At 37.2% G+C, this 26,229-nt stretch overlaps 1 protein-coding gene across 1 annotated transcript in view; it reads right to left on the bottom strand.

The window, feature by feature from the left end:
* Positions 1 to 20,270, bottom strand: part of LOC306657752 (myosin-1) — a 52,777-nt gene extending 32,507 nt beyond the window's left edge. The window contains exons 1-30 of the mRNA XM_079134047.1: positions 20,253 to 20,270; positions 20,011 to 20,053; positions 18,386 to 18,609; positions 18,143 to 18,286; positions 16,555 to 16,711; positions 15,315 to 15,342; positions 15,117 to 15,231; positions 14,927 to 15,019; positions 14,334 to 14,397; positions 14,126 to 14,224; positions 12,982 to 13,085; positions 12,328 to 12,466; positions 11,871 to 11,989; positions 11,638 to 11,787; positions 10,303 to 10,473; positions 9,903 to 10,212; positions 9,213 to 9,292; positions 8,247 to 8,334; positions 8,042 to 8,159; positions 6,825 to 6,948; positions 6,600 to 6,736; positions 4,989 to 5,244; positions 3,149 to 3,391; positions 2,891 to 3,067; positions 2,668 to 2,813; positions 2,494 to 2,584; positions 2,017 to 2,406; positions 1,280 to 1,406; positions 475 to 593; positions 134 to 330 (exon numbers count right to left, since the gene is read on the bottom strand). Coding sequence (XP_078990173.1) covers positions 134 to 330; positions 475 to 593; positions 1,280 to 1,406; positions 2,017 to 2,406; positions 2,494 to 2,584; positions 2,668 to 2,813; positions 2,891 to 3,067; positions 3,149 to 3,391; positions 4,989 to 5,244; positions 6,600 to 6,736; positions 6,825 to 6,948; positions 8,042 to 8,159; positions 8,247 to 8,334; positions 9,213 to 9,292; positions 9,903 to 10,212; positions 10,303 to 10,473; positions 11,638 to 11,787; positions 11,871 to 11,989; positions 12,328 to 12,466; positions 12,982 to 13,085; positions 14,126 to 14,224; positions 14,334 to 14,397; positions 14,927 to 15,019; positions 15,117 to 15,231; positions 15,315 to 15,342; positions 16,555 to 16,711; positions 18,143 to 18,286; positions 18,386 to 18,589 — 4,190 coding nt within the window. The 5' untranslated portion in view covers positions 18,590 to 18,609; positions 20,011 to 20,053; positions 20,253 to 20,270. The remainder of the gene's footprint in view (positions 1 to 133; positions 331 to 474; positions 594 to 1,279; positions 1,407 to 2,016; positions 2,407 to 2,493; positions 2,585 to 2,667; positions 2,814 to 2,890; positions 3,068 to 3,148; positions 3,392 to 4,988; positions 5,245 to 6,599; positions 6,737 to 6,824; positions 6,949 to 8,041; positions 8,160 to 8,246; positions 8,335 to 9,212; positions 9,293 to 9,902; positions 10,213 to 10,302; positions 10,474 to 11,637; positions 11,788 to 11,870; positions 11,990 to 12,327; positions 12,467 to 12,981; positions 13,086 to 14,125; positions 14,225 to 14,333; positions 14,398 to 14,926; positions 15,020 to 15,116; positions 15,232 to 15,314; positions 15,343 to 16,554; positions 16,712 to 18,142; positions 18,287 to 18,385; positions 18,610 to 20,010; positions 20,054 to 20,252) is intronic.
* Between the last annotated feature and the right edge of the window lie 5,959 nt (positions 20,271 to 26,229).

The raw sequence follows: 26,229 nt of genomic DNA, 5'->3' as shown, positions 1-26,229 counted from the left end.
GTGCAATAGGGACTGTGTTTGCTTTATTCATGAATAATACACAGGATTGGTAGTGATTGGCAAATAGAAGCTAGTTAATAAGCATCACTGACTGCCAAGTTTTCTGTACATTCTCTCACTGCTGTGCACATACTTGGCTTCCTCCAGCTCCTCTGTACGCTGGATGGCATCCGTCTCATATTTTGTCCTCCACTGGGCAACCTCACTGTTGGCCTTAGACAGCGCCCTCTGCAGCTCAGCCTTGGATTCTTGCTCCTCCTCATACTGCTCCCGGAGCAGGTCACAGTCATGGCGGGAGGACTGGAGTGCATGGGCCAGTGCGTTCTTGGCCTGTGGAGGTAGTTATGCCTTCATTTTACTGGTTGTCTAAGTATTTAATTTTTAAGTTTCAAAACCCTCTAAAAGTTGGTGTAACTGAATTTGATTATGGTCAACTCAGGGGTCAAAACAAATCAGTCTTAGAATAATTGTTACCTTTACTTCTTCTTCAAGTTGCCTCTTTAATTCTTCAATCTGTTGAGTAAATGCTTGCTTTCCCCTTGATAACTGAGACACCAGAGCTTCTTTTTCATCAAGCTGGCGTGAAAATTCACCTAGACAAAAGAAAAGGCACATTGTTTTCTAAGTGAAGAAAATATTCTGCAAACCCATGTTAAAAATAAATTTAATCCTTATCCCCTGAAATGAATACTCAGATGATTGAATTCTATATTGACATCTTCATGTTCAATGCTAAATTTGGGTAATTATGGTGGAAATTCCACATCGATCCAAATGAATAAATACAGCTAAAAGTTTTTTTGCCCTCTTCATAACTGATTATTTTAGCCAATGTAATATGTAAAACCTGGTGATAGTTGTCAAAAAGGGAGCTAAAATGTCTAACTACATAGTTCCACTTCCATATACTTTTGAGAGACTGGGCTGTCCATTGCCCCAGTCAGCAATTTAGTTCATGTTTATGCAAACTTAAAAAAAAAAAAAAGTGTCCTGAAGCAGAAGCCTTGGGCCAATGCTGGAATGACCCCGAATCCCAACATCCCCTTTATGAAAAATAAGTATTCAAGGCCTTTCTGTAGCAGAGCTTGGTCTAGTTATATGGAAATATTTATTTCCAGTGTTGTCCCAAAATGACCTTGCACGTAGATTGAGAGTCTGAGCCTTTCAATGAATCACACATGATCTCAGTCGCTTTTATTAGACTGCAACCAAATCATTTGTTCTTAACCACATCATCATCACCACCACACTTAGGCACCAAAGAAGAGGGGAGATTTACCAGACTCAGTCTGCAAGCGTCCCCTCTGGGTTGTCAGGTCATTGATCAGCCGCTGCTGCTCTTCTTCTTTTGATTTCAGTTCACTTACTTGGTCCTCTAGAGTACGGCACATCTTCTCTAGGTTTCCCTACAGGATAAAAAGTGAAAGAAGGAAGTGAAGACCTTTCAATATAGTGATCTTTGCAGTAGCTATAATTTCTCCCCAAATGAAATATATAATACTTGTTTTGATACATGAGTCAAATTATCTAATATGCATTGTGATATAGAAGAATTTATTTCTTTTTATTTATAAAAGCTAGTCATGAAGCTCTATGCAATATTACTAGTAAGTTCTAATTTTCAGATTACATAAGAGTTATATGGTACATATTCTAAAAGCATGTTACAAACTATTACATTGCCTTTCTATACACTGAAACCTTGCTGTTCGATAATTAAAACCGTGGGAGAGTTGTATTCTCCAGTTGGAGGACTGAGGACAACAAATGACCTAATTTCCTAAAGCTAGTACTGTAATTATTAATGGGGCAATATGCTGCTGTGCTTAGGCTCTGGATTTCTGTTTGTTCGTATGTTAAATGGAAATAATAGAAATAGTTTATTATTTTTCCTACTTACCATTCTGGACTACTGCAAATCACAAATGACTTATTGTATATAATGTGTCATGAGTAAACTATGATGTGTCCATATGAGCTAGTGAATTAATATCAGTTTTCCCATATCTGTTGTACCTTGGCTTTAGAGATCGTCTCTACATTACTAGCAAGGTCATCAATCTCCATCTTCATTTCACTCTTCTCCTTCTCCAGCTTCTGCTTGACCCGCTGCAGGTTGTCAATCTGCTCACCAAGTTCAGCCACACTGTCTGCATGCTTCTTCCTCAGGGTGGCCGCAGTGGCTTCATGCTGCAGGGTTGCCTCCTCCAGGTCCCTGCGCATTTTCTGGAACTCAGCCTCTCGCTTCTTATTTAGTTCTATCTGGGCTGAAGTGGCTCCACCAGCTTCTTCCAGTCGCTCGCTGATCTCCTCCAGTTCCCGAGAGAGGTCAGAGCGCTGCTTCTCTGCTTTGGCCCTGGAAGCCCGCTCTGCCTCAATTTCCTCCTCCAGCTCCTCAATGCGAGCCTGAAAATGATGGTAAATACAAACTGAATTTCTAGTGTCAGTCATTTTCTTCTTGTTGAATTAGATTGATGGAGATCATGTACTTACTTGTAACTCCTTGATCTTCTTCTGCAATTGAATGCCAAGTGCCTGTTCATCTTCAATCTTGCTTTGCAGATTGCTCATTTCAAACTCTTTCCTTTTAGAAAAGCAGCAAAGGGCAACAATTTAGCTCATACCCAGCAGTAGAAGCAAATCTCTGAGCTATTCTTTCATACTTACTTTTTGAGCTTTTCATCAAGTTGCTGTTTTTCATTTTCAATATCCATTATGGACTCTTGGGCCAACTTCAAATCACCCTCCAGTTTCCTCTTAGCCCTTTCTAAGTCCATACGAAGTTTCTTTTCTTGCTCCAAGGACCCTTCAAGCTAAATATAAATTATGTTGAGTAGGAATGCCCAGTTTCCTTTAGAAGAAATAATTTCCTTGATAATCCTGGACTTACATCATCCACTTGCTGTTCAAGCTTGATTTTAGCTTTGGTCAGGGTGTTGACTTTGTCCTCCTCTGCCTGCAGGTCATCCAGGGTCTGCTGGTGGGCCTCTTGGAGGGCCTTCTTCTCCTTGGTCAGCTTAGCGATGGTTTCATCCAGGCCTGCCATCTCTTCTGTGAGGTTTTTCACCTACGGAGGTTAAGAAAGAGATGAGCTCTGCCACCTCACTAGGAAGAACCTGTATATAGTACGACAGAGTCCGCTTCATACCTTGTTCTCTGTGGCATGCTTCTCCTTTTCAACCTTGGCCAGTGTCAGCTCTAGGTCGTCAATGTCTTTCTTCAGTTCTGAGCACTCATCCTCCAGTTTCCTCTTCTTGGCGGTCAGCTCAGCATTGATCTCCTCCTCATCCTCAGCTCTCTCAGTCACCTCTTTGATTTTGGCTTCAAGCTGGATTTTGGTTTTGATCAGCTGGTCACATCTTTCCTCTGCATCAGCCAAACCTTCAGCTTCCTTGAAATTACAATTGAGAATAAAGAATGAAATTCTTTATGCTGATAAGAGTATAAATTTCTGCAGTTGTTCCTTTGGGTTTCACTTATTTATGTTTTCACAGATTTTGTTTCATGAACCAATTATTAACGTGTAGTACATTTCCATATGGAAAAAAAAAAAAAAAAACAAAAATACTGGTTGTTGACCTGTTCCTTTAGAAGAGTACATTCCACAGTAGATTAGAAAAACCTCTCTCTCAAAAGCTATCATTAATGTTGAAAGTAATTCATGACATCAGAGAAGTTGGGTGCAGGGTTGGTTTCATGAAAAAAGTGATATTTGAGTTAGACCTTGAGAGATTGGTAGTATTTGGGTCTGCAGAAGTCAACTTATTAGGAAGAAAATCACAATGGGATGGGGAAACATTCCTTCCAGAAAACTTCAACCTGCAGCTGCTACTGAAATACATTTCTTTGTAGTACTGAAAGATGGTCCTGGTTATGATGCTTTAAATTCAAGATGAGGCGTAAAGTAATCAAAAAATTCCTGGCAACCCTGTTTCCAATTAAGGGGACCAGAGCAGGCAGAAAATGAGAGAGCCATGGAATATATATTCATCAGTGATCCTCCATGTCAGCTTTTGAGTACACAAAAGAATATAATGTGCTCTATATAGCTATGTAGTGAATGTAGTGGTATAGAACAGATTCTGAGAAAGTCTCTGGAGAGAATAGAAAAAAGTTTGGAATAGATTTAAAGGAGGTAGAGGCAATAAAGAAAAAAAAGGCGGGGGGACTCCTTTTCCTTCTGTAATCTTGAAGGAGTTATTACACTGCCCAAACTTGACAGCAGAGACTAATCTCATCAGAAAAAAATATGATTTTGTGATGAGTAAATTATACCAGACCAATTCAATTCTCTCCAAGTGAAAAACAGTCTTATAAATTACATTTCCAAGTTGATGGAAGCAGTTCTAAAATGATTGGCCCCAAAGTGAGCAGTGAGTGGTTTGGACAGAATAGTAGAGAACTGGAAGTAGGCAGAGAAATTTAGGCGCTGATGAAGCAATCTGGGTGTGGATGTGATAGGGTACTGACTATGGTGATCATAGAAAGAGTGAAAAAGAATTTTGGCAAGAGTGGATAAGAATTTTTGTATCAATAATTAACAATAATTTAAGAAAATTTGGTGTTGAATACTGTCATTTGTCAGCTGACAATATTGAAATGTATGACTTATGGACATCAAGAAAGTATTCAAGGAAGTTTCAGGAAAAAAAAATCTCCCTCTGTGATGTCCTCCCCTTAATATTTTATTTGGGATTGTTCCATGTTAAAATCACTTTCAAGGACTTTCTTCCAAAGGAAAAGACATAAATCCTGTAGTTTGATTAAATTGTGTAGAATGAAAGATGATGGGCATTTCTACCTCATTGTTGTGGTGCTGTTTGAGGGGGCGGGGTTCAATAGTCAATGAAGAGATACCTGGAGGGCTTTAACTTTCTCTCTTGAATGCTTGTCTGCCCTGCTGACTCTCCAGCCCACTGCCTATAATGGCCTGAGTTTTAGCATTTGCATTCTGATTAGTGATACCTAAGATGGTACCCCCAACTTACAGCCTGAACTTGGAGCTGCAAGTCATTTTTTTCTTTTAACAGTGACACCATCTTTTCTTCTAATTCCTTCCTTTTTGCCTCTGACTTCGCAAGTTCATCTTTGGTTTTCTGGAATTCTTCTTTCATGGTGGCCATCTCCTTCTCAGTTTCTGCACTCTTTAGGAGAGGTTTGATCTTAAAGAACAGTTTCATCCAGGGCCAGTGCTTGACATTCATGAAGGCTCGTATGTTGTATTGGATACAGAAGATGGACTCCCTAAAATTCAATGACTGCAAATTAGGTATTGTGTGAATGATGAAATGAGATGAAATGTAGGCAATGAGAGTTGGAGATTCTGTCCCCACTCTAATCCTCACCTGCTTACAAATGTTCAGGTTATAAGTGATATTTGGGGTGATAGTCAAGGACTTGCCAATCACTCATTCCTCTACCTTGCTGCTTCTCAAGCTTTGGCATGCATAAAAATTACCTAATGGGCTTGATAAAATACTGATTCCTGAACTCCACCTTCAAAGAGTCAGATTTAGAGGATTTGGGATGGGAGCTGAAATTGTACACTTTTAACAGGTTCACAAGGGATGGTGATAATGCAAATCAAGGACCACCCTTTGAGAAGCATTGCTGTGCTTCAGTGCCTTTCAGACATTCTTATAAAATACCGTATGAGAAGCAGAAGGGGAATATAACCTTTAAAGAATGTGGGGTATGAGATTAAAAATGCTAGAATTTCTTTGACAATCTCTAGCTTTATATTTCAATGTTGTGTGAATTTTGCACTATATTCCATATGACCACAGTTGCTTTAATTTAGATTTGAAGGAATTAATTTCAGTTTGAAGGAATTATTTACCCTCATATATAGACAGTTATTTATTCAAATACATACATAATGGTTAGGACCCAAATTTACTATTGTTAATGAGATAGAATGCCACAGAAATTTTTAGCATGATTTCAAGTGGTAAAAATAAAATTTGTTTCATGCAGATTGTTATATGTTTACACATACATATCCACATATGTGCAAATGTACAGAGTGGCAATGTAAAATGCATATCTCACTATAAGTCTTGGTCATGTATATCCTGCAGCCTGAGTGATGCCTAACTCTATAGTCTTTGAATTCTGTCCCTGCAACAAATTAGATGACATTGTATTAACTTCCTACAAAGTCTTTCACAAATGCCCTTAATATTTTAAGTCATGAATGGTTCAATAACAGAAATGATAACATGGAAGAAGGATTATGTAGGATTCTATTGTGTATAAAACCATTCTTGAAAATGCTATACATGTCCTCTGTTTAATCATCTGCCTAATAAATTCACATTAGAACCAAGTGCTATGGCAAAAATTTGTCTCTGCTTTCTTACTGATGTATTTTCTCTTGTTAGAGGAGAACTATGAACACTTCATGCTTCTCGATTTTTTAGCCAAACACTCAGAATGTATTTCATGGTGATGATCCTCTAAGTTTTCCCTCACTTCTCTATGGGACTCATTCATTCCTTCTTACTTCAGTGTCCTTACCATAGTTGAGTCTTAACTATAAGCTACCTCAAGTGTGTTTTTGAGGTTGGAAAACATGAATAAACAATATGTTTTTGTACCTTCTCTCCACCATCTTCTGGTACTCCACTCTTGCCAAGAACCCTCTGCACATGGCCTGGGTGCGGGTAATCAGTTGGGCCAGCTTGTCATCTCTCATCTCCTCTAGGAGCCCCAGAAGACCAGCTTTGAAAAAGACCTGTGTGGGGGCAGTGTTATAGATCAAAATTTTTACATAAAATTCAAAGGGATAGAAATAGCATCAGATCGGATTTAGAGAGTATTACCTTGGTGTGACCAAATTTATACTGGGTGTGGTCAATGTCAATGGACCCAAGAAGTTTCTCAGAAGCCTTCTTGCTGTCAATATACTGTCCCTCAGGGATAGCACTTGCATTCAGTACCTTGTATCTGTTAAAGCAAATGCAGTTTAAAAAAAAAAGCATTTGGTTTACTGATGAAACAAGTATTAGCTAAACATTAAGTGATTTATTTAAAAATCAAAGTTTTTAAAAAAGTTATTATTCTTTGTTCAAAGAAGGATGACACTGTTTACATGAATGGTCAACCTATTGGCTATCCATTTTTACTCCATTTTACCATCTCTTACAGTTTCTGCCTCATCAGACCCTGTTCTCAGGAAAGAACTTTACAATCTTTTTCACATTAAGCTATAGATGGCCTACAGAATATAATATTATCCCTGCTTGAAAACTTGCTGTTTAGAATCCTGAGTCCAAGAAAGTTACTTTTTATTGAAGAATCTGGTAGAAGGTACTTCAAGTGTGGAGAATTGTCCTAAGCACTTAAAATCAAACTTAGGGTTATGTCAAATCTTGAGAGCACTGCAGCTCTCTGCCAGCTCCACCAGACCTAGACTTAGGAGAGACCCACTCCCTGCAGTTGCCACCCAGGCCCTATTCTTGAATATACAAGATATGCTTATCTAGGAAGGAGAAAAAGGATCTAAAGACTTGTCACATTGATATGTCCCCTCTGTTTCTGCGAAACACTTGGAAGCTTATGTATGAGAGAAAAATGATGATAGATACAACCAAGGAAGCAACAGAACATGACTTATTTGAAGTTATACATGCATAGCAGAGTGACCAACTTAGCCACTTAAATGTGTGACTTTGGGCAAATAACCTTTATGAACCTCAGGTTATTCATCTATAAAATGAGGTCATGATAGTACTTATCTTTACTAGGCTTTTATAATGATTAAATGAGATAATCCAAACATACTAAATATTCAAAAAGATAGTTCTCATAACTAAATTGAAGTTAATACACACATATCTGTGAACTAGTCAGGAGCATGGTAAGTCCAATGAAAATTCTTCACAGTGTTTAAAATACAATACACCTACATTTTAAAGGAATTTCGAGATGTACACTTTTTACTTTTGTGGCTAATTAAAAATTTTCACTAAATTGTTCTGCTTGTATTAAATTTGTTCATACAAAACTTCAAGATATGCCATAATTCGGAGAGTCTGACCTCTGCTTGAAATCTGCATAAAGGATTCTGCTTGGGAATCCCTTCCTACAGATGCGGATGCCTTCCAGCACACCATTACACCTCAGCTGGTGCAGGACAAGTTCGTGCTCCATGGCACCTAAAAAATACATATAGATTTTACTGGAGAGTTATGAAAAGGGAGTGTGACAATCATGTCTTCTGCTTTCATTCTAGAGTTTCTTACCTGGAGTTTTAGTTTCATTGGGAATGATACACCTCACAAAATGAGGATGGGTGCTCCTGAGGTTGGTCATCAGTTTGTTCAGATTCTCCTGTAAAACCAGTCATCTCAGACTATTGACATGGTAATGAGCAGTTGGCAATGTTTCTAAAATCAATTTTTATAGTTGGGTTGAATGACCTGTATGGACTGTTTTCATATGAAAGAACACCTCAGATGCTTCTCCTGAGATTAGTTTCTTCCTCGGTACATTTTTCTGAATTTAAGTTGGCAGAAGTTACTCACATACATCAGCACCGTCCTTTCTACCTATATTGTTGGCCACCCACAGACACTTACAAGGTCACTGCTACCCATTCTAGATAATCACTCTCTCTTCTACTAAACTCTGAAGTTCTCCAATAAGTAAATGCAAGCCTGCACCACATTTGAACTTTTTCTCATAAATAGAGCTCCCTCTTTCCAGCTCTGTAAAATTTTAGGACATAAAGTTTATAAGTGAAAAAAACTACCAGTTATAGTTGAGAATTAATTTAAGATCAAGGAGACTATATGAGCTTTGTTGTAGGTTATCTGCTAGATTTCATCAGTCTTGCAGATGTCTGTTAGTCTCTCTGTGTACATGTCATTCATTGTTCCTTGTCAGGACTCACTAGATTATGAATGTAGAGCATTAAGTTTATTTCCTATCACATAGTCTTCACTATTTGACTTAGCATGAAAGGTGAGATAACGATTTCTGAGTAATTAAAATCCTTTCTCTCTAAGTTAAATCAATAGAAGTCATTAGATAATGTCAGTTCTTTCCTAATATCTCTTGAAAAGAAGATCTCCTGTTTCTGAAAACAAATTTTTGGGCTGGGAGTTTAACTCAGTTTCTAGGATATTCGAGGCTTTGGGTTCATTCCCTAGTACTGGAAAAAAAATTCCCAAAGTAACTGGGGAATGCAAGAACAATTCCTTCCTTACCCTGAAAAGGGCAGACACAGTCTGGAAAGAAGAGCCCTTCTTCTTGCCACCTTTCTTGGCACCTCCACCGCCACTTGCCTCTGGAGAAGAAAAGAAGTATCATTTAATGTAGTTCTGAATCAACAGGGCTACACTTGCCTATTTGCAGATGTCTGTGCTTTCACACACTCATCAAATGGAGCATTTTCCAACTCTATTGGTGCCTCTATTTGAATTGTATTTTTAACTAAGTTTGCATCACTTTTCTGTGATTCTTTCTCCTTTGGGAAATAATGTGAAGGGCATTCCCAATATTTGGACACCCCAATATTTGGACATTAAGGAATACACTAACTTCAGAAACCATCAATAAAACAAGTATGGAGAGGCAGAAGTCAGTCACTGCATTATAATAAATATCCCCAAATATTCAGTGTAGTGGAAGAAGCAGGAGAGAATCACAGAAGCTGAGGCCTTTTATTGGTTGAGTGCATGATAGTTCCTCCTCTCTCACCCTTTGCAAGTAGGGCCCCTATCTGTAGTGACATGAGCCACACATATATAATTATAGACCAGCCTACCTATTCAATGCTTAGGAGAATAATGGGTTTCACCAGCAAACATTCTGCCAAGGACTATGAGTTCTCCAGGCTCAAACTAACATCACATTTTGTAATATCTACAGAAAATGTTAAGACTTTTGAGCAATACCTGCTTCAGCAGTTTGAGCCCCAGAAAAGAGGAAAGCTAGAGTTTTCAATGAAGACTTCTGGTACAGCCCAACCACAGTCTCATTCAGGGGGTCCTTGTTCTTGTCCAGCCAACCGGTGATGTTGTAGTCCACAGTGCCAGCATAATGGATCAGGGAGAAGTGGGCCTCAGCCTTGCCTTTGACCACTTTGGGCTTCTGGAAGTTGGCAGACTTTCCAAGATGCTGCTCATACAGTTTGTTCTTGAAGGAGGTGTCTGTTGCCTTGGGGAACATGCACTCCTCTTCCAGGATGGAGAAGATGCCCATAGGCTGGATTGAAGATGAGGTAAAAGGTCATCTGGGTGAATGTTAAAAGCAGAGTACACAGGCAGAAGGGACTGAGTGGACAGAGGAGGATACCTTCTCGATGAGCTCAATGCAGGCAGCCAGGTCCATCCCAAAGTCAATGAAGGTCCACTCGATGCCTTCCTTCTTGTACTCCTCCTGCTCCAGCACGAACATGTGGTGGTTGAAAAACTGTTGCAGTTTCTCGTTGGTGAAGTTGATGCACAGCTGCTCCAGGCTGTTGAACTAAATAAATAGATGTGTTTACTTCTCTCTTAAGAGAATTGAGCATTTAAAAAAATACTTTACTTTTAAATTTAAAACTTTGTGTCCAATAGACTTTAGATGATAGATGTGAGAATCATTGGACCAAAGAGATTCCTTTGAAATAAAAAGTAAAAAGTATAGGAGGTTTTAGGATGTGTGGAATCTATCTACCATTCTCTTCTGCCATTTTATAGAAAATCCTGTCAGTATTAACATTTTCTCCCTGCATTTGCTTAAGTTTACTCCGGTGTTTTCCTGAGTTTCTACTTAATCATTCCGTATTTATTCCCATTATCTTCTACATCTATTAGAGGGCTCATAGCTTTCAGTGGACTTACGAGCCAACTTGTAACCCATGAGAAATTGTCTAGGAGTCTACATTGTGAGAAATTCACTATGGTCAGCATTTCAAGGGAGCAATAATTACTGCATCTCTTCTTTGATGTGAAAAGAAAAAATACTCACGATACCAAAAATTAAATGCAATATGAGAACACACACTTCTACTGTAAAAGTTCCACCAAAATGTTAAAATTAACATTAACTAGATATAAAGCACAATTATGTGGAATATTTTCCCTTGCTTTTTTATATTTTATGTAATGCCCAAATTTTACTTTAATAATTGGGAAGAATATAAACTTCTCAAAAACTATCAGCAGGAAAAATGTATTTCATAATCAAATATGAATTTTTATTTCATGATATCACATTTATGAGATTAAAAGCTAATTTCACTTATTAATGCTGACTCTATAAAGTTTTCTAAGCTTTTATTATCTCTGTAAGTATTTCCAAATGATTTCTCCACCATATTTTCAGAGCATACTGTTTATCAGTAAGGTTTACATTGATATTTTCATGTTAACTTCATTTTGTTTTGTGGGATTTTTATAACCTTCTCCCTCCATAACACCAAATTAATTCATAACTCCCTCTGGACCACATAGCAAGTTGGGTCATCATTAAGTATATTGTTTCTCATAGAAGTGGAATTGCCACTACAATAAATGATTAGTAGCTGCCAAATCAATCTCTTTTAAGTCTTAATATAACTGACAGTTGTAAGAAAAAAGCCATAATATTCATAAATTCTTTATTGTCCTACTATAAAATCTCTTCACCAGCCAACTACCAACTCACATCAAAAATCTCAAAGCCAGCAATGTCCAAGACCCCAATGAAGTATTGTCTGGGCTGCTTGGTGTCCAGTTGCTGGTTGATGCGGGTGACCATCCACAGGAACATTTTCTCATACATGGCTTTGGCCAGAGCACCCACTGCATTGATCACCTTGAAAGACAGAGTTCTTAAAGTTACATGAGGGCTATAAAAATGTTTTTTATCCTGGTGATGAATTCAAATTATTCTCCTACCTGCTCTACAGTCTGGCCTTTGGTAACATACTCATTGCCGACCTTGACCCTGGGGTAGCAGAGGGCTTTGAGCAGGTCAGCAGAGTTCAGGCCCTGGAGATAGGCTGCCTTGTCAGCAACTAAAAGGAAGAAAGGGAAGAACAATTTTATTATAGTCTAAAGATACCCACTTCCTTAAATTTTTTAAAGTATATATATATGTTTTGTAGAGTGTTTTATGTATAACTTTTTGAACATTCTTGCCCATTTTTTCATTAAGTTAAAGACCTTGGTTATGGGTAGTTTGACCTAAAGAACTTTAGAAATGATGGAAATTAACTAATACTCATGTTTTACATAATAGATTATTTAGGTATACTTTAACACTCAATTCTTAAAAGTAAATTTGTCTTCTTAGGAAAACTCACAGGAAACAAGAATGTGATTCAAACAAATATGACATCAACTCAGTTGATACCTTCAGTGCCATCTGGCTCAGCTTGCTCCTCACGCTGCTTTTGCTTGAATTTCATGTTCCCATAATGCATCACAGCCCCCGTGAGCTTATAAATAGACACCTTTTCTTCATTAGTAAAGCCCAAAATATCAATAGCACTCTGTCAAATAACCAGTAATATATCTGTTAGGTTACAGTCCACACACTTGCACACTTTATAGTTCACATTCCCCTTCCTGACTTATTGGTCAATCTGAAGAAACTACCAGTATTAATGGGGGGGGGGGGGCAAGAGATTCCTTAGATTGGGTGTAGAAAGGTCTGTTCAACCAAAAACCAGGGCAGAGCAGTCTAATTTTATGTGTATATCATCTTAAGATTCAAAAAGAAAACTCAGGGAACAAGGATAGTAAGTTGTTTTGAGAGGTAGTTTGGTCTGTTGCAGATAGATATAAAAAATGGTTTGGTTCCAAAGTAATAAACCTTTAGACTATCAAGGTAAGATAAAATGTTGTAGGGGCACATCTTAATATTTTAATTGACTCCAGGAGGCATGTGTATGCTCCTCATACTTCAATCTTTCTTTGCTATTTCTATTGGAGACTAAGTATTTATCTAAATGGACCATTGCTCCGACCCAATGCAGTAATTCCAGTTTTTGTGTATTCTACTTACATCTGTGGCCATCAGCTCTTCCTGATCATCAATGCTGGCCACACTGATTTCCCCTTGACTGACAAATGGGTAATCATATGGGTTTGTGGTAATCAGAAGCATTTCTGAATACGTAGAAAAGAGCAAAGATAAGCATAATCATCCTCATCATCAAAGCAAGAGATTTCTAGACAAATTTTGAGATCACTTTATGATGCTTGGTTGAAAGATGCTTGATGGGCAGTGAAGGGGCACTTAAAGGATATGTACCACTATCTTAAACCCCTTGAAGTTGTTATCATAGCGTCTCTTATCATTCCCTATTTTTAAACACCATTATAATCCAAAAATAACTGCATATGAAAAAAGTTATATCTATAAGTAGTAATTACAGTGTTGACTATTTAAAATTCAGTTTTGAAAACAACCTAAACATCATTAAAAGATAGGGATATGATTAAGTAAATCATGCTTATTTCTAGAATGGAACACTATGCAACCATTAAAAGTAGTAACATAGATCTATATTTATTGACATGGAGAAAACCATGATAGGCTCAGTGAAAAATTACAAAAGGGCATGTAACTATTATTTCAGTTATGTAAATTGTATGTATTTAGCTATATGTAATGAGATATATATATGGAAAATGACTAGGATAAAATTTAACTACTTATAGAAATTGGAGGTGTTATTTTAATTTTCCTTTTGCTTTCTTATAAGTTCTTTGAGTGAGCACATATACATTTTACCAAACTTACAAGCTGTTTTTGCCATGCTAGGGATCCAACACAGGGCCTTGTGTACAGTAGGCAAGCATCCTGCCATGGAGCTACACCCCTAGCCTACAAAGTTATTTTAAAAATTAAATAAACAAGCTGGGTGGGTGGCACATGCTTGGATTTCCAGCTACTTAGGATGTGGAGGCAAAAGAATCACAAATCTGAGCCATCCTGGGCAACTTGGTGAGATCCTGTCTCAAATAAAAAATAAAAAGGTCTGGGGATGTAGCTCAATGGTAGAATGCTCTGCATTCAATCCCTAGTACCACAAAAATAAATAAATAAATAAATAAATAAAGTACATATAAATTCAACAAAATTCAGACATACATTCATAGGTAATGTTACAGAAATTTTGAAAAGGAATTATAATATTTCTTACCAATTAGTTCTGGTTTCTTGTTTGATGTGATCTGATAAAAAATATGATAACTTCTTTCAGCCTTAAGCTGGAAGGTAACTCTAGACTTCTCTAACAGATCTGGAAGAAAACAAAGCATACATGGGAAAAGTATAAAAATTCCTGTGATGTACAAATTTTATAGCTCATAAGGAACAGGAAATATTTTTAAGGATATTTGAGCACTTACATGTTTCAATATCAGCAGAAGCCAGTTTTCCTGTAGTGCCAAAGTGGATTCTGATAAATTTACCCTTGAAAGGAAAACTAACATTATTCAATAATATCAAATATAAAAATAATATTTTTCAATAATATCAAATCTTTTCAAACTCTAAAACACTTGAGATGGTAATGCTTTTAATATTAAATCAATTTAGAGACTATTTGTGTCAAGAACTAAAAAATATTCTCCTATTTTGTAAGTGAATTTTATCTTTCATTTAAAAATTCGTGAATTTGATACATATGTTAGGTGACATGTTAGTTGGATTTCATAATGTATAAATAGATTAAAACATCATTTTGTGCCCCATAAAGGCATGCAATTATCATCAATTGAAAGTAAATGAGAATTTTAAAATTGTGAATAACAATATAATGACAGGTTAAGAAAAACTCAGAAAAAGCCACATATCCTTCAAGACAGGGTTTTTGATCCATGTTCAGAAGAAAAAAGTCAGTGTAATATAATATGAATAAAAGATTCAGAGAACGTATTCACAAGCATCCCATCAATTTTGACCAGTGGACAGAGCCAATCATAGTGTCCAGGAGACTTACAAAGCGAGAGGAGTTGTCATTCCTCACAGTCTTGGCATTGCCAAAGGCCTCCAGTAGGGGGTTGGCACTGATGATTTGATCTTCCAGGGTCCCCTGCAAAGAAGAGAGCAGTCCTTGCATCTGGGGCTCAGGAATTTCTTCCCTGAGAGCCCTAACAGAGCCTGGATTCTGCCTGGGACAAGACACACACCTGCATTTTGCCAGAGGTTGCCTCCTCCTTCTTCTTGTCCCCAGTAACTGCAATTGTTGCAAAGTACTGGATGACACGCTTGGTGTTCACAGTCTTCCCTGCACCAGATTCTCCACTGTCAAATCAAACCAAAATCAAATGAGGTCCCAAAGTTAACAGCTATCACAGCCATGAAAGGAAAGCATAAAATCTACTTACGTGATCAGGATTGACTGATTCTCCCGGTCTACAAAAGAGAAATTGTGAACATTTAATATTTTTTTTTTTTGTACATTTGTAAGTGACAGTAAAGTAAAATGAAATGAACTTAGTATTTTTCAACCTGGGTTTTGCAGTCCTTTGAGCTTGATGAGTCCTAGGTCTGCCATCTTTCCAGTACCCCTCTTTCTTACTCCCTCCCCTACTTTTGCATACATTCATCCATTTAAAATGAACACTGCCACTTTTATCTGTTTTATGTTCAAGTCTTCCAAGAAATATTTCATTTGGGGAGGAGATTCTGTGATGAAAGAAAATGTTTGAAAGCCAGAGTATAATCACATGGCTCTATTTTTCTGAAGTACCAGACTTCCTTTTCAATTCTTTAACATTAAATAAATAACAAAAGTGGACTTGACTCTTCAGTTGGGTTTTGATGACAGTTTATGTTAATGACATATTTATTGTGGGTGAAAGAAGTAATGAAAAATGGATGTTGGAGATATTTTTAGTGTGTGAAAAGTAAGAAATATAGTACAAGGAGGTAGCTGTGAAAGTGCTCATGAGTTTAGTCGTATTTTTTAGGGGAAGGTAAAAGTTTGTTTTGGTGTTTTATTCTAACAAGGAATTCTCTAAGCTCTTTCCAGGGGGATGCTGGGTACTTAAGATAAGTCTAGCTGAAGCAATAGTGCAGGAAACAAATTCATAACATAACTGTCATAATATCTTATATACTTTAAAATCTTAGGCCTGTTCAAATTGGCTCTGGGAAAGAGAAATAGCATTTGTGCCATGTTTAGTTTATGTTCATTGGTCACAATTTATGATATTAAGAATAAAACCCCAGAGCAAGGTTTACTCTCCTGTTTTTTGGCTCATGGTAGGTGGAGATTCAGTTTGTATGTGTGCTTGTATGGCTGAGTGTGTGCATGTGTGTACATGTACACATAGATATGTTTACATTTTTGTTCAAACATTTGAGTTTCTCAGTCATTCAAAAGTAAATTATCTAATCAGGGACAACCCTTATGTAATATCTCACAAATACACCCGCCTCAACTCAACGGAATTGTTTTGAAGTATGTTGAAATTGGTCAGAGACTCTCTCTCTCTCTCTCCCACCCTCTCTCTCTCTCTCTCTCTCTCTCTCTCTCTCTCTCTCTCTCTCTCTCTGTCTCTCTCCCCCCTATGGTTCTGCTCTAGAAATGTAATGCACACACAAAGCATCTGACCCACTCACCAGTCAGCATGAACTGATAGGCATTGTCAGAGATGGAGAAGATGTGGGGCGGGGCCTCCTGGCGCTTTTTGCCTCTGTAGGCCGTCACCACCTCTGGGTTGTACACTGGCAGCCACTTGTAGGGGTTGACAGTGACACAGAAGAGTCCCGAATAGGTCTTTGCAAAGAAAGAAAGAATTACTACCCAAAGGCCTTTTCTGTTATTTGCTCAGTTTCTTAATTAATTGGGTTTTAACAAAAAAGGAGGGCTAAAAGTGAATGGTCTACATTTCTTTAAGCGATCAGCATGAGAACTAGTTGGTGTGGTAACAACATCCCTGAGGAAAGGGACCAAAATTCAGAATTCTTGTCGCTACCCTCAGAACTCGTCACAGTGCTTTATCACATGGTAGGAACTCTAAAAACATGTTTGTTTGTTTGTTTGCTTGTTTTTAAATGTGTACTATGAGACATTTGTACTCTTTTAAAGAAAGAGGCACATACTTCCTTTGCAGAATTAAGATAATTCAAATTTATAAGAACATAAATTTAGATATTAGCTAAGTGTCCAACAATAAGGGAGTGATTAGGTGAACTGTAGTAAATCTTAAGACAACATAAACTATATATATTTTTTTACCTTTAAGAAGATAAATGTGACATATGACAACACTGGAAATATATTTGCAAACTATTTTAAGTTATAAAGATACAGGAAAAAATGATGTAAATACATTATGATTACAACAAAGGAATTTTAAAACATTTGATGACTAGTCCAGAACAGAACAACCAGTTAAAATAGATATTGATCGTAAACATTAGATACACCTGTAATAGGTGTTGCCCAGCTAAATAATAGCACTGGTTAAATTATGCAAAAATATGAGTGTAACATAACATATTGAGTTTAAAATATTTAATGAAAGTGAACTATGTGCCAGGTCCCTGAAAGGCAGTAGGAATAAAAAATAAATGAGATTGTGTCCCTTGAGGAATTCCCAGTCAATGCAGAAGACAGTGATGTAATGAATGATGCAGGAAAAACATGACTAATGTGATTGCAAGGACAGAAACAATGGGACACAACCCCTGATTCTGCCTGGGGAAGTTGGAAAGGTTTCACAGAAGAGGTGGCATTCCAAATAGAAGCAACCAGAACACATAGATGCAAATCACCATTATTTGGGCAAAGTGAAAATGAGTGAAATTTGTCCCTAAAAATAATTTTTGAGTGATAAAATGTTTATCTTTTCCCTCCTTGGAATGATTCTACAATTGGAATGGGAAAGATGTGAGCAGATAGTTGAGATATAATCAGTTACTGCTCAAATATTTGATCAAGAGACCTGTGGTCAATCTAACCAACAAGGATAATGACCTTCCTTGGCTCTGAATGAAAAAGATGTGCTGGTGTTTGTACTGTGCCTTACTATAGTGTAATATTTATTACACAGTTCATTACAATAGTAATGAATATTTAACTAGTTAGGCTACTAGTGAAAATGAAATAGGTCACTACTTGGGATCCATTTATGCTTCAGTGGAGCCAGTGGGCTGGTAGGGTATGCAGTGATGATGATAAAGACCCCTGGTAGGTGACACTCACATAGATCATCCAGGCTGCATAGCGCTCTTTGAGATTATACAGCACAGCAGGTTCATGCAGGTGGGTCATCATGGCCATGTCCTCTATCTTGTCATATTTGGGAGGGTTCATGGGGTAAATCTGATCTTCCTTCACTGTCAGAGTCTAGTAAACAAGAAGGATAACCATTAATGTCAATTGAGTGACCAAACCTTACCTGTCCCAATTCAATGAAATACAGCAGGCTCCTGGGTCTATACTCACCGCTCCCGCCTCAGTTTTTACTGTCACTTTCCCAGCTTCTCTGCTCTGAATAGTTCCTTTGACAAAGGATTCCTTGGGCTCTGCCACGAAGACTGATGTCTTGGCATCAAAGGGCCTGTTCTGGGCCTCAATGCGCTCCTTTTCAGACTTTCGGAGGTAGGGAGCAGCCTCCCCAAAAACAGCCATTTCTGAGTCTGAACTCATGGCTGCTGATCTCAGAGGTCCTAAAGGGGATAAAACATTTCACACTGTAGAGTCTGAAGGGCTGTTTTAACAGTAGATCTTTATATTAGTTGTATTCCATGGGCCCAGTTGGAAATTCCGCTAGGCAGTTCTACTGTACACCAGCTAGTTATTGATACAAACATAATCACAAAAACTGAAATGCATCCAAGGTCTCCATGCACCTAATACTATATTACAGTTTTGCATACATTGTCTTCTTTCATCCTCCAAGGCTCACATTCCAATCAAGAAAATGGGTCTCAGAACTGCTGCTAAGTTGCTTGTATCCTTGGGTAAGTCACTTGATCTCACTGTAGAGATTATATTAATCTTTAGGGATTATAATATCTGCTTTTCTTAATTCACAGCCCATGAGATAGCATGAAGATACTTTGAAAAAAAAATAGTTACTACTGAACAAGTAGTAATGTGAAATAGTTTATGCTACCATTTGCATATAAAATGTCATTTACTATAATGTCACAAAATGCCATGTCTTGCCATGCAAAGTCAGAGAACTTTATTTTCTCCTTTAGCTGTATAGACAAGTTTGCTCAAAGTGAATTTTTGGAGATTATAGTTTTGTTTACCTTTGTTTTCCCTTTTAGTGGAGTGCTTAGAAGAGAGTCACTCTTACAAAATTTCTTTGCATAGTAAATCCAGTCAGTCAGTTTAACCCAGTTAGACTAGTTAATGATAAAATCCAAAGCAGTGCTCCCTTTGCTATTCTGAATTTCCTTCTAAAGAATGCAGGCCTCGGTTGCTTCAGACTGTGCTGTCTGCAGGTTGCCAGTGGCATCAGTAGAATGCTTGGTTTGGCAAAGAATGCCACTGCAGTCATTGCATGATCAAATTACTTGAAATCATTTTAATCCCCTATCCCAGTCTCCTCTTTAGAAGTGCAGTGTGTAGTAATAGGGCTGATTAATGCCTTTATTAGAGAAAAATAAAATTCTATGGTGTTTTCATTTTAGATAGCACTCAGCATTGCACAAAGTGACTTTTTAAAGAGCTTTAAAGAAGTTTAAAGGGAGCATCTTCACGGATACTTCCTATCTTATTTCTTGGGCATCCTGATTACTGAATGAATGTTAATAGCAGGATACATTTTTATCAAAATCTGAGCACTTTAGCAAGGAAATCTGAGTGGTGTATTTTTTTTCCTTAGGCACAATAATATTCTAATATAAATAATTCTCTTGCTTAAATGTCACCTCACTAGTACCTGAGTCATACACAAGACAGTGAAAGCCCTCCCCTTCTCTGTCCCTCTCCACCTCCTTACTGTTGTTGGAGGTTATTTACTGAGGTAAGCATTTTCTCAAAGGTTGCTAAGTGACACAAACCCATCCCAGAGCCTTTTGAATTCACCTCCAAGGACTGGTTAGTCCAAATCTTACCTTGTTAGCAAGTGAGAAGATGTAGCCTGGAAGTAAGGCAGTTCTGTAAAAGATAAGGGAAAAGCACTTGGTTAACCAAAGGGGAGGGATTCTATTTGCAAAATACTTGCTATTATAAGCAGAAAGCAACAGAATTCATAGGTGTAAAAGGCCAAGTAGCAAGACAGCAGTACCAGAACCAGCAGTAGCTCAGGCGATGTGGCCAGTGTCCCTCTTGAAAGACCGGTCCTGCTCCCACTTACCTTGGAGCTTTTTAAAGCAGGACGAGTCAGCCTCATTCCGAAGGCTCTTTTATATGGATAGTTATGGAAACAATGCAGCTGCCTCTTCTTTCTTAAGTCAAAAGGAATTGTTTGGCAAAAAACCTCTTGGCAGTCTGATGTCCCTGCATAATTCCCATTCATATTAAGAATGGTTGGATATAATTAGAAATATTTTTCTTATTGAGTATGTGGATAAATCTCCTATGGATAATTTGAGAAGATGATGTGAAAGGAAGATTCAGACTCGTGGATAAAGGCATTGACTGGGCAGCCAGGTTACCTGGCTTCTCTCATAACTTCTTTTTGGCCTTGCTAGGCATACCATTCAGAATTGCCTTGCATCACTTTTGCATATCTCACATATTAAATGATACAAATAAAATACACATATTTATTTTAATTTTACGAGACAATTTTTCACCTGTTAATCCTATCTTTTCAACCCTGCAAAATTAAGCTGTGTTTTCTACAATTTAAAAACAGAAAGTCCTCCCTTTTCTTCCCCCAGTAGTATTATAGTTCCGGGAATTCCCTTACTCTCGTGAAATAGCAGTTTTTTTTCTTACAATTTCTTTTGCCCAATCTGTTGCCTCCATGCAGCACATCATTTCCTATCCCCTTCTCATTTGATGTACCTGCAATAGGAAAGGTTGAATATTTTCTAGTAGAAAAAGGTGATTTTTTGAGTGTATTTTCCAGTGTTTTTATGTCATAGTACACCAAGAAAATAATGCAAATATTTTATATAGCGTCCTAGAGAAACATGGAAGAGATTTGGCTGTATATATAGTGGACGTAGTGAGATTATTTCTTTACATTTCCTTACTTTTCTTTATGTAACATAAAATAGCAAATATAATATATACAGCATTAAGAAAAATGTTAAATACAGAAGGTGTCTTGAACTTCCAAATAATGTCTTTTTGAAACTTTTAGGAAGAAACTTGAGCTAGATTCCACAAATTAAACTTGTTTGTATCTAATTTTATTCTTGAAATGTGACACATATTTTCAGATCAAAATGTTATTAATAATACAGTATCTGCATTCTTGATGATTACTGATAATTATCGTGGCAATCTTTGCCTAAGAAGGTGCTAAAGATGTAAAAGCAAATTTTTTTAACTGTTGAAATTACATTCCCAAAATTCTCTGGCTCTTCTTCTTCCTTCATTGATGAAATATAATGTTGATTTTTTTTAGGGTAATAAGAATAGAATTTTAACCCATTTATTTGAACTCTTTCTATCAAATATTTCAAAAGAGGATGAAGGCCTAATCTTCAAGAAATCCATGTGCTTAAAGAGTCCTCTGGTTCCTAAGTTGGTCAAAGGGCACATCAGTCACAGATACATGGAAGTGCTTGAAATATTCAAAGTCCAAGATTTGGAGCTATCACTCAGAGCTGCCTTTACCAGGACATCTTATTTAGCCGTCCAGCACCTTTCCTCTGGCTGGCTGCACTCTGGGCTTCATGCCCAGCCCCAGGCATCCTGGAACATCAACTTCCTAACAACTCCAGGGGTCTCTTGACTACAGCAGGCAGCATCACACTCTCAGCTGGCTGCTGAAGTCCTTCTTGGTTCCACTTAGCACATGCCAAATGCCACCATTGTGCTCGCCTCCTTTGGTGATTAGAAGATATGCTGTCAAGGTTAGTTTGATACATAGGCCACAATACCCTCAGAGGAACCTCCTGTTCAGCCTTTTCACACCTGGAGGCCACTTCCCAAGGCTCTGCCCCCAATCCTGGCCCATCCAGCCATTCTGAGATTGAAGGGATCGGCATTTCACGGCACAACTATAATTTTTTTGATGTGAATTATGGTGCTATTTCCCCATAAAATAGTCCTTTTCAGAGCCCAGTCTAATAGTTTGATATTCTCTTGATTCATTCCTGCTCCCTGAAAGAATTTTCCTTATGCTTTATTAAACATTCTTATTTTTATGTTGTTTATGAATTGATATTCATTTTTAAATCCTCTCTTGGTTATATATTCTGTTTCCTCAGTTTATAAACTCCTTTAGGGAATACTGTAGTCTAGAGGATGAAGTGGTCCAGTGTATTGTTTTTGAATGTAAAAAAGAAAATGCAAAGCCTCATTCCCAGTGATTGAGAGATACATCTTAATAGTTGCCTATGCCAGTGGGCTCATGACTTGTGACTAGTAAATGTTCTCCAAGGACTGGGGATTAAGGACTATGTCAGTCAGAATAATGTACTTTCCCACTCTGCAAACAGGTTGAAGATACACTTTCACTTTTTCTTGATTTCACCAATTTTCACCACTACTCTAATGAGTCAGGGACTTCCATGTTCCATTGCTCATTCCTGGGATATCTGTCACATTTTAGACTGGTGATAATTCAGGAAAAGAGAAAATGCAAGAGTGAATATTGGTCTATGCTTTGTAAGGAGATTCAAAGGAAATAGCAGCAACTGACCTTTACTTCAGGAGGGTTATAATTTGAGAAATCAAGAAAGCACTAATAAAAAGGCTCAAGTCACCTTCAAAACAACTTGATAGCAAGTTTAAAAAAAATATTGTGTGCAAATAAATTCTTTACAGGGAAGGAACCATATTTAATGCATTTCTTTGATATTCATTAACACCTTGTATGGTGCTAGCATATTGTAAGCACCCTCAAATTCTAGTTTACAAATTCCAGGATTCTCCAGATTTCTTTATCCTTGTTCCTAACAATTGAACTGGATTTAACTTTTAACTACAGATCAGCTGGATATCCTTGGAAATTTACTAACCCTTCCCAAGATCAGTTTCCTGCTATATAAAAGAATAAGAAAATGCGACCTGTTATGAATTATTAAGAAATAAATAATAAAAATGCTTAGAAGTCTAGTACAACACCTGGCAAACATTTCTTATTCACTTGATATTAATAATTGTGGGATTACTATGGCCCCCATATTTTGTTAGTCCTTATTCTGAACTCTCCTTTGCAATGAAACTATTTTCCTTTCTGATCCCTACATGTGACATGTTTGTTAATTGACCATTTCAATAACTTAATAAAAATTTACAGAATATTATGCTATACAGTAGGCTTCAGATAAGCTCCCCACTGTCATTATGTAATGCTCTTTTGTCTTTCTATAAAGCCTCTTGCTAGTCTTTTTTTTTTTTTTTTTCTTTATATAGCAAATTCTTAAGAAATTCTATGACTGGACAATTGGAATCATAGATTGTCTTATGTATCAAAGTCTAGCTCAGATCTTACATTTTTTCTGCATTTTGGTGCATTATAGTTGTACATAATGGTGGATTTGTTGTTACATATTCATATATGAGCACGATATAACAATATAATTTGGCCAATGTCACTCTCCAGCACTTTCCTCCTCTCTCCCAGACATTTTTTAATTTGGAGTTATTCTGCCTGATAGAAGAAAAATGGTTTCACCTAGAAAGACACACAAACTTGTATGACCTGTTATTCGAATATAGCTGTGAAGAAATGAGTGCTTGATTTAAAGAGTTGGTGGTAGAAATGGAAAAGAAAGGGTGGTGGAAAATGTGTTAACTGGTGATCTCTGAATGCTTGATTGCAAGGTGAAAGGGAGGCTGACATTTCATACAGTACCTTTTTGTATTTTCTTGTGCTGGGTACATATATTATTACTTTAAAAAATAAAAAGTGGTGAGTCATCAAAACAGGACATGTGTCTACATATTGAAAAAAAAGAACAAATGGAACTGAAAGAAAGGTGACCACAGAATTAAAGAGATGGGAGATTAAGCCCTAGAGGAATTAGGACCCAAGATGAGAGTTTTCCAGTGGTCATTTTTCTCTCTTTCTTTAACTAGACCCCAGTTCCATTGTCAGTCCACATGTGGTTGATACTGTTTTGTAGGAAAATGTGCTGGTTTTCTATTCAAATTGGCTCTCTTTGCATTAGCAACCCATACGTATAAAATATCACCAATAGAAACCTTTGCTTCCAATTGTCCAGTCATAGAATTTCTTAAGAATTTGCTATATAAAGAAAAAAAAAAAAGACTAGCAAGAGGCCTTATGGAAATACTCAAAATTTAGAGAGAGATTATGAGGATCCTTCAAAAACCATTTATAACTTGATTTTATTATATATGACATGACTTTGTAGTTTAGTTTTCAAAGAATACATTATTTAGTCCTAATTTGAAATATGTCTGGAAGAGGGAAAGTTTGTATCCATAAGCCCTCATGGATAAAATTGTACAGGAAATTGCTAGAAATATGCTGTATTAAAATCCTACAAAGGTCCAAAGACCTTGTAAATCATCCTGTGAAATGCTTAGGAGAGAGGAAAATGGACCAAACTTGGGACACCACACTCAGCAATATCACAAGCACAAAACATATAATCTGGATGTAAATAAGGGAAGTTGGTGACTCGTTGTGGGAAAAGAAAAACTAATTCTCTTAAGGCTAAATCAATGTTTGTTTATTTGTTTCTTCTTAAGCTAAAAGTAACATAGGTATTTGGATATTCTGGAAATTTTGGGGAAAAAACAGCCAAAGAGTGAAAGTCAGGGTAAGAAGTTGGTTTATTTCTGTGTGTGTGTGTGCTGTTGCTTTTCGAGTGCTGGGAATCTAACCCAGAGCTTCATGCATGCTAGGCAAATGCTTTAGTACTAAGCTACATTCCATTCTGAGAAGTTATTTCTTAATGGTAAATAGAGCAAAAAATGCACTCCCTTCTGCAGATCTCAGCCTTCACTTACTAACTTATATTAGGTTAATTTGATTATGCAATTAAGAGGTAGAATCAGTATGTGCATTGTCCCTGTTGTCCTCATGCCTATCAAAGAGTAGGCATCAATACACAATGGTTGAATGGCCAAAACATAAATGGAAATTATTTTGATAATGCCACTATTTACATGGCACTTTATAGACTGTAAATATCTTATGGAAATAACTTTTTCTTTCAACAACCCTGAGATATGTATAGGATAGATGAATTCTCATTTTTTTCCTTGACAAAACCATGATCCAAAAGAGTATCGAATGGCATACCTAATCAGAGTGGAACTCAAAGATTTTCTGCTTTACACCCCATTGCTTTTAACACCTAAAAGATATAACTGGAACTACTATTCATTTCAGAATTGCTCTCTTTTAGGTTGACTATTACATTATAAATTAGCAATCTTACAATATTGTGGGGAAGGTAAGATAATAAATATGCCAATAGTCATTCTGGAATGCAGAAAAATTTAAACATCAAACTTCAAAGGATATGGGATAGAATAGCCACTCCAGCTCTTTTCTACCCTATTTGCTCAGTCTCTTTAAAATCAGTACACTGTGACAGTATATACAGTATATTCCTTAATGAAGAGGTAGCATCTGTGGAAGGTTCTGAGAAGATTTCGTAGAAGTATCATCTAATGTGGTCCACGAAGGAATGAGTAGGATTTGGCAGATGGAGGTCCAGGAAAAAAGAAGTTCTAGGTACAAGAATGGAAGCAGGAAAAACAAAAGTGAAACAAAGAAAAGTTCGCATCTGTTTGAGGAAAAGGAAGCAGTCTTGTCTGACTCAGAGTCTAATGTAAGCATAAGGAAGAAGTCCAGGAAGACAGATTAGGATGAGATGTGTCAGAAGCTATTGCTATAACTAACTCATTAAGAACAAATGTCCTGTCCCAGAAAGTCACAAGGCTGACCAGAGCACCTGCTCTTTGCCTTTGTCCTCAGACCACAGACTACCATGCCTCCACCAGTTTCCTTATTTTTCACTTGGTTCTCCACTCTCAGATTGGTTTTCCATCCTCTAGATGTACACTAGCCACAAAGGCCTACCCTTACTGGACTTTTCTTCTGCTCTTAATCACTTCCTCCCTCAATCACACTTGATCTTTCTGTCAGGGCAACTAATCCTTCATCCTCTTCCTTGACCAACATTCTTCCTTCCACTGATGCTTCTTGAAACAGAAATAACTATAACTTC

The sequence above is a fragment of the Sciurus vulgaris genome, assembly GCF_902686455.1.
Source record: "Sciurus vulgaris genome assembly, chromosome: 3".
NCBI lineage: Eukaryota > Metazoa > Chordata > Mammalia > Rodentia > Sciuridae > Sciurus > Sciurus vulgaris.
This window is presented reverse-complemented; position numbering and strand designations above follow the sequence as displayed.